The 7,036-nt window shown below is 37.7% G+C and overlaps 1 protein-coding gene across 6 annotated transcripts in view; it reads left to right on the top strand.

Annotated features, from left to right (window-relative positions):
* Nucleotides 1-7,030, top strand: part of syngap1b (synaptic Ras GTPase activating protein 1b) — a 43,333-nt gene extending 36,303 nt beyond the window's left edge. For 2 of the 6 annotated variants that reach the window (XM_016485871.1, XM_016485870.1), the window contains exon 17: nt 3,167-5,628. In XM_016485871.1, coding sequence (XP_016341357.1) covers nt 3,167-3,460 — 294 coding nt within the window. In that variant the 3' untranslated portion in view covers nt 3,461-5,628. Of the gene's footprint in view, nt 1-3,166; nt 5,630-5,867 lie in introns of those variants that run through there. The other 4 variants (XM_016485872.1, XM_016485874.1, XM_016485875.1 and 1 more) reach the window with 4 other exon arrangements.
* The last annotated feature ends 6 nt before the right edge of the window (nt 7,031-7,036 follow it).

Below are 7,036 nucleotides of genomic sequence, written 5' to 3'. Positions count from 1 at the left end.
TGGCAGAGATGGGCTTGAGGGTGTTTTCACACTGGAGTTTGCTAATAATGTATTAGCCAAAAATATACATATTTAAGTATATAAATCAATAACTTCATAATAAAATTTTCAGATGTATAGAGATATATTCATTGAGAGTATAGTAATATGATATATAATTTGCAAAGCTTTCAGTGTGACTCTCTCTGCAGCTTACATAGTATGTGACGACAAGTGATTCACTGAATCATTTTCAACCGAGTTGTTAAAAACGCTGATTCAAAACAAGTACAGAACATTTGAGTAAGTCATTGAATCGTTCACACAAACAGTTCATTCAAAAACACACAATTCACTCAGGTACTCAGTACTGGATGTACGAGTGATTCATTGAATCATTCACTTAAACGATTCATTCCAAAACACTGAATCATTAAGGAACAAAATATGTTGCTGTGCGTTAGGTGATTTGTTTGTGAAGCAAAAACAGACAAATATCTGTTAATATTGTCTCTTACTTATAATTGTGATGCAAAACAGCATTTGTTTATCGAAAAACAGCATTCATGCTTGTGTGATATTGTTTAAATAACAACCGCAAATGGTACGTCTCGAAAGATTTATAAAAAAAATTATGTGAACACACCCGATTTCTACTTGTGCATGCTTATCTAGTTACTTGCCATTAGTACTCTGGTGGTAAACACGGTAGTGATGCTATACCTTTTTAGAAACTGAATTATACAGTTACTACGGTTAAGCCGAATTGAGTGTGAACACTCCCTGAAATTCTAAATAGTGGATTTGACACTGTTTTGGTTTAAACAAGTGAATTTTGATATAAAATATCAAAATTTTATATATAATCAGGCAATATAATACAAATTTGATATAAAATATTTGTAAGATAGTAGATAGGTTGCAACTTGATTTGTTGTACAACTCTGTTGTCTTTCATTTGTACTGATGACAGAATCAAGTTTATTTTCAAGCTGTTTTAAATGAGAACTAACTCGGCTAAGAGCTTACAGTTCTTATTTTTACAGAAATAAACAACACATGATTTGTTAGTCCTTTGGACTAGCATAATGCTGTCAAGCATATGTGTTGAAAATACAAACTGTCACAACAGTTAAGACATACTTGTGATAGCAGAACTAAAAGCACCTACATTTCACATAAATATTCATTCTCACTTGCTGTGCTCTTTACAGTTGATCACACTGTTGCATCAGTTGCATGCTTGCATGCTTAGTAGAAGTCTCTTTTGCTGCACTCAGACACTGTTGTGGCAGCTGTCCTTTTAAAGGGGTCATATCATGAGCAATCAGATTTTTTGTGAAAAAATAACTTTGAGTTATGCCCTGATGTAATGATTGACAGGTGCGAATGTGAACATGTTAATGCAATTGTGTCGGAATGCATTTTCAAGTTGCATTAATATGTTAAAAATATCCCTCCATTTTATTTTTTGCTAATTACCGTTCAGACGTTTAGGGTCTCTTATGCTCACCAAGGCTGCATTTACTTGATCAAAAATACAGTAATGACAGTAATATTGTAAAATATGATTACAATTTAAAATAGCCAAACATATAATTAATTGAATATATTTTAAATGTAATTTATTCCTGTGATGCAAAGCTGAATTTTCAGCATCATTACTTCAGTCTTCAGTCACATGAAATCAGAAATCATTCTAATATGCTGATTTTGGTGCTCAAGAAACATTTCTTGTTATTATCAATGTTGAAAAGAGTTGTGTTGCTTAATATTACAGTAAAAACTGTGATGCATTTTTATCAGGATTCTTTCTGAATAACAAAGTAAAAGTCTTTACTGACACCTTTGATCGATTTTATGCATCCTTGCTGAATAAAAGTAATAATGTTTGTTCTTTTTAACAGAAAACGTTATAATGTAGGAAATGGCAAATTTCATTTCTGAATTAGATTTTTTTTTTCTTTGTACCAAATATGGGTATTGGATATGTAAATTCAAATACGCTAATACATTGCCACTATATATTTAACAACTGAAGAAAACCACCTTTATGCTTCCATAAGGAAGAGGATGGAAAATATCATATGAATCAATAAAAAATGATAAATACTTTTGGTAAAAAAAAGTAAAAAAAAAAAAAATGTATGATACGACCCCTTTAAAGGGGTCATAGGAGGCTACATGCACTTTTACAAGTTGTTTGAACTGAAATGTGTGTTGGCAATGTGTGTACACAACCACCCTATAATGATAAATATCCACCCAGTGTTTTTTTTTAATCTGGTTAAATGATTTCCCCTTTCTCAAATCGAATTACTTTGTTTTTGAAGAGAATGCGCCCCCGATCTACATAAATGCGTCTATGTTCGCACGAATCATTCGTGATCCAGCTTCACCTACAGAAGAAGCAAGTGTAAGGTTTTTTTAATGAATCTTTACAAATCGCCTTTCATAATAATGTGCTAATTAACAAGTTTCACGATGAATGCGGCTGAAAAAAGAGCTGTTTTTGACAGGGTAAAAAAGGTGTTTTTTACACTACCATTGGAAATTTTAACCAAACTATGTTACAGATTTTCATTAAGACCCTAAAGAATCATATCAACTTGTGGAAAATGGGCATCCTATGACCCCTTTAATGCAAAATTAACCTCAATGAATAGTGCTCTTCTCATTTAAAATCACATTTTGAGGATGTTTACAAAAGATAATCCAATAACCAGGGCTTGTATCGTTCTGTCACTCTGTTTTTGACAACCACTCTGGCCTTCTGCAGTGCAACCTCACAAAAACACACGTGTGTCAACAGCAGATTTGTAACTCCCTCCTCATCCCTCTTTCTTCCTTTTCTTTGTGTCTATCCCTCTTTCCCTGAGCGATCCTATGGATATTTCTCATTCCTCTGCTATGCGACTCATGCCTCTGTTTTATTCCTCCTTTACTGCTCTTCCAATCCCTTGTCAACTCAAATCTCTCTTTCTCCCTCTCACTCTGACCCCGTGACCTCCATTTGCTTTGATCTTCCTATTCTGTACTTCCCTATCGATCTTCTTGCCATGGGAACTTCTCTCTTTCGTATTCCATTCGCTGATTTTTTTGCGGAATCTTCATCCCTCCATCATTCCATCCCTCCGCCTGCTCTCTCTCTTCTCCTCCCCTTTCCTCTCTCTCTCTGTCTCGCTAGGAAAAGCAGCTTTCCGCCTTGGGTTCAGCAGACCCCGGTGTGAGTTTTGGCGGAGAATTGACCAGCGCTCCTGGAGTTGTTGGAGTCTCCCAATCGGACAAATCCTCCACCCGATCCCCCCTGAACGGAATCTTGTCCTTCCCTTTAGCCTCCCCTCCTCATTCACGTCCTCTCGCACAACTCCGGCCGAACGGAGAACTCTCCGGCAACCTAAAATCAGCAACGGCATCGGGGGCAAGTTCGGAGGGGGAGCAGGTCAATAACAACACTGACCAAATCCGAGAACATTTTTAGGAATTCCGAAGAAAAATTCATGTTCTTTGTCATCCGCATTGAAGGATGAAGCTTCAGCGGTTGTTTTATTTTGTGCATTAGACTGAGGACAAGTGGGAGGCGGGACACACCATTACTTGCTCCATCCAAAACAAAAGGGCTCTCCATTGGATCCGATATGTTATTCCAAAATCACGTTTTCTTTGGATCAAAGTTAAAAGCCCCTTGCACATACAGTAACTCTGCCACCACATCAAGTCATCCAAACCACTGGAAAGTGCTCGGTTCAGGTTCCAGGTTTTTTGACTGAGCTCCCTCGTATTGTGTAAAAAATTCCAAGAAGCTGGGAACAACCCCAGGAATGGTGGGCAAACAAACCATACGTACGTTTCGAAGTGTATAGAGGACGAAATTTGACTGACGAACACACGCCAGCTTTGTCTTGGGGATTCTGTCATGTCGTCTGGCTTCCCTAGTGCCTTTCTGTATCTCCTGACAGGGTTTTCAAACGAACGCAAGAATAACGACAGCAGAATTACAGAAATGGTCGTGCAAACGCCGCTCTCTTCTCGAGATTGCTCACTTAGGAGAGACTGATGTGTTCTTTTGCCTCAATGTAATGCTGAAAATGTCAAGCTTTGGAATTCGACCGTGGCTCGGGTTTTTTGTGGACACTGTTTGGAAAGTGCTTGTGGTCTTTGAATTGCCAACTTGCGCAATGTTTTCTCTTCTCAATCTCAGAACCTATGTGTATTTAACTGGTGCTATGGATTCTCAAAGCAGTGCTCTGTGTCACATCACCGCCTCCCATTCTGTCATCGTCCTAACTGTTCATATGTGTCTTCGTCCTCCCATTTATCTCCTTACAGGCCGATTTCTTTCAGTGTGTGTCTGCAACATGAGGTGAGCGCGAGGTGATCTCTGTCAGGTCAAAAACCTTTTGTCTTTTTACTAAAACAAGATGCTAGGCCAGAATGCAGTTGTGGTCGTAAAGTATTTTTTATACAGACATGTTTTCCTTAAAATGGACATGATGTGAAGTGAGCTGATATTTTAAATAAGCATAACTTTTTTGTGTTTTTTGGTCTTAAAGTCAACATGAAAGTCAACTTTAAAGCAACCAATTTTCCCTCCAAAACGTGACGTTTTTGAGTAAAATGGGAAGAATAGACTTTATTTTTTAAGTTTTAGGAATTCATTGGATTGTAAAAATGGGTGTTATATACTAGAATGCAGTCTGGTAGCTAAGAAACAAAAGGGATTTGTGATGTTTTCTGAAAAGTATTTTTTAAAAAGATAATGAAAACAACCCTGTTTTTTTAATAGAATAGCATGAACCAAATAATCATCAATAAGACAACTATGAATGTAAAAAGTAGACAATGACTCGCACCAAATAATTATTACATTTGCATTCATGGAATTGGCAGATGCTTTTATGCAAATCAACTTACATTTATGGTTTACATTTTATCAGTTCACACGTTCTCTGGGACTCAAACCCACGATCTACTGTTTAAGCTCTGCTACAAAATTGCGAATAATATGTTAAAAGTAAACAGGGTCCGTTTTGTTTTCATGTTGACTTTAAAGTTGCTCAAGCATCTCTAAAGTAGTTTTTGGTGGTGTTGAATGGTCATTTTAGGGAAGATCTTGTTAGATAACAGACTTGGTTTGTAAAATAATCAGATCTTATGTACTGTACAGAAATATTGCTAGCTATAATTCCTCATTTGAGTATCACTGCCATCTTATACTGATTGTATTCCTCATCGTTCACTACCGTTTTTGTTTTATTGTTTGTTTTACGATTAATCGGTTCATTGTCATGTTTCTACAGACTCAAGACATTCACGTGGCTTCACTGATACCAGTCTTCATTTGTAACCCAATTCATTGTTGATTGCCTTGTTGTCGCATTGTAAAATACTCACGTTCTGTATGTAACACAGCTAAACCAATACAGCTGGCCTAGATGAGAGTGAGGAGATTTAAGTCGTAACTGCACAATAAAAACACTGAGCTGTACTGTAATATTTATAGATTGGGAAGGCACTAGAGAGGAGAATGGACTGATTGCCATTTTAGCTTTTAAGAGCTTCGAGGGCTATCTTTAAGTGACTTCTACACCATTTAGTAATAATAAACAGGCAATTTTGTTTATGTCCCAAAAGCGGTTGAGATATAGTGGGATAACAGGGTTATCAGCTGAAAAATGTGCCATGACATGAATATACCTCAGACGTAGAATCGAATGACTCAGGTAAACTTTCAGTTGCCTCACAGTTTAACGCAAACTGGATAGAAAAAAAAAATCATTTTAAGTTGAACTGCCTGTTTTGGCAGTTAGTCCATTTCTTCTCTGAGATTAGTAGCAGTGATTGGTCAGCGGCTCATCAAGCACCTCCTCTTTTCCCTGCATCTCCAGCCAATCACAAAGCTTCGTGGAGGACAATCTGGAACCTAATTGGAGGCCTCACCTTGGACATTCTTCAGGTTGGCCAGGTTTTAGTTCCAGGGCGCTGTCACGCGATTCGGTTGGTTGACAGAGGAGAAACTGAGGCTTTGACCCAGTGCCAGAGCTGATCCAAAGAAAAAATATAGGTTCCCGTCCTCTGACGTACCCTCTCTCTGATATAATTCGATATGATGACCGTTTGGGATGCTGTCAGATGGTTTCTGCGGGCCTCTTGATGGCACGAGAGATGACGTCGCACGCAGCGCAGTGGTTCGTTGAGAGAGCTGGAGAGGTTCTGAGGATCAGATCAATCTCAAAGGTGCTGTTTTTTAGGTTCTTTACTAACTACATGTAGAATATTGAACAATCCTCTACTTCTTCTCATTATGATCTTCATATGCCACATTAGCTCTACCTGTCATGCCTGCCTGCATCTCAATCATGTCTTTTATTTTGGGGAAACTGAATATGCACAGCCTTTTTTTTTTCTCTCAAGAGACGCTGATTTGTCCTTCAGCAGATTTGATAAGAGGCTGGAAATATCCGAACTTTTGTTTCCTGTTGGTTTTCTACTTTTTGACTGGACCTCACCCAGATGATCACATATTTACATGCTGGTAATGTGAGACAAGAACTTGAAAAGTCTGAAAATAATCTTTTTTTTTTTTTTGATCTGTGAATTTATGTGACAATCTCTTTGCGAAGCAAAATCGACAACCTGTTATTTTACCTGCTCCCCCTTCCCACACTTTGCTACGTCCCGGATCCTCACCGACTCCTTTGTATGTGAAAGAAAGATGGATTCTTTTACTTTTTAATTCTCTTTGGTTTTGCTGTGGAGTTCTTGATTTTATGGACGACACCGTTTAGATGTGGAATCCTCTTATTTAGAAATTTGGCGGTCGCACGTTTGTAGGATCGTGGGTAGTTTTGCAAAGCCAAGTTGCTGTTTTAAATGTAACTTTATTTCCTTGTTTGGATGCCATTGCCGGGCAACACGGACATTTCTCTGCTTCCTTTTTACACCACTAGACAAAAATATAAAAGTTGAGAGATCATGCAGGTGAAATAATGTTGTGGGTGACTGTGTGTATATAGAGTGTGTGTACAGTCTTTATGTATATACTGGATTTATGGAT

Source organism: Sinocyclocheilus anshuiensis, unplaced genomic scaffold, assembly GCF_001515605.1.
Source record: "Sinocyclocheilus anshuiensis isolate Anshui unplaced genomic scaffold, SAMN03320099.WGS_v1.1 scaffold1162, whole genome shotgun sequence".
NCBI lineage: Eukaryota > Metazoa > Chordata > Actinopteri > Cypriniformes > Cyprinidae > Sinocyclocheilus > Sinocyclocheilus anshuiensis.
The sequence above is the reverse complement of the archived record's forward strand: the minus strand, read 5'-3'. Positions and strand labels throughout refer to the sequence as shown.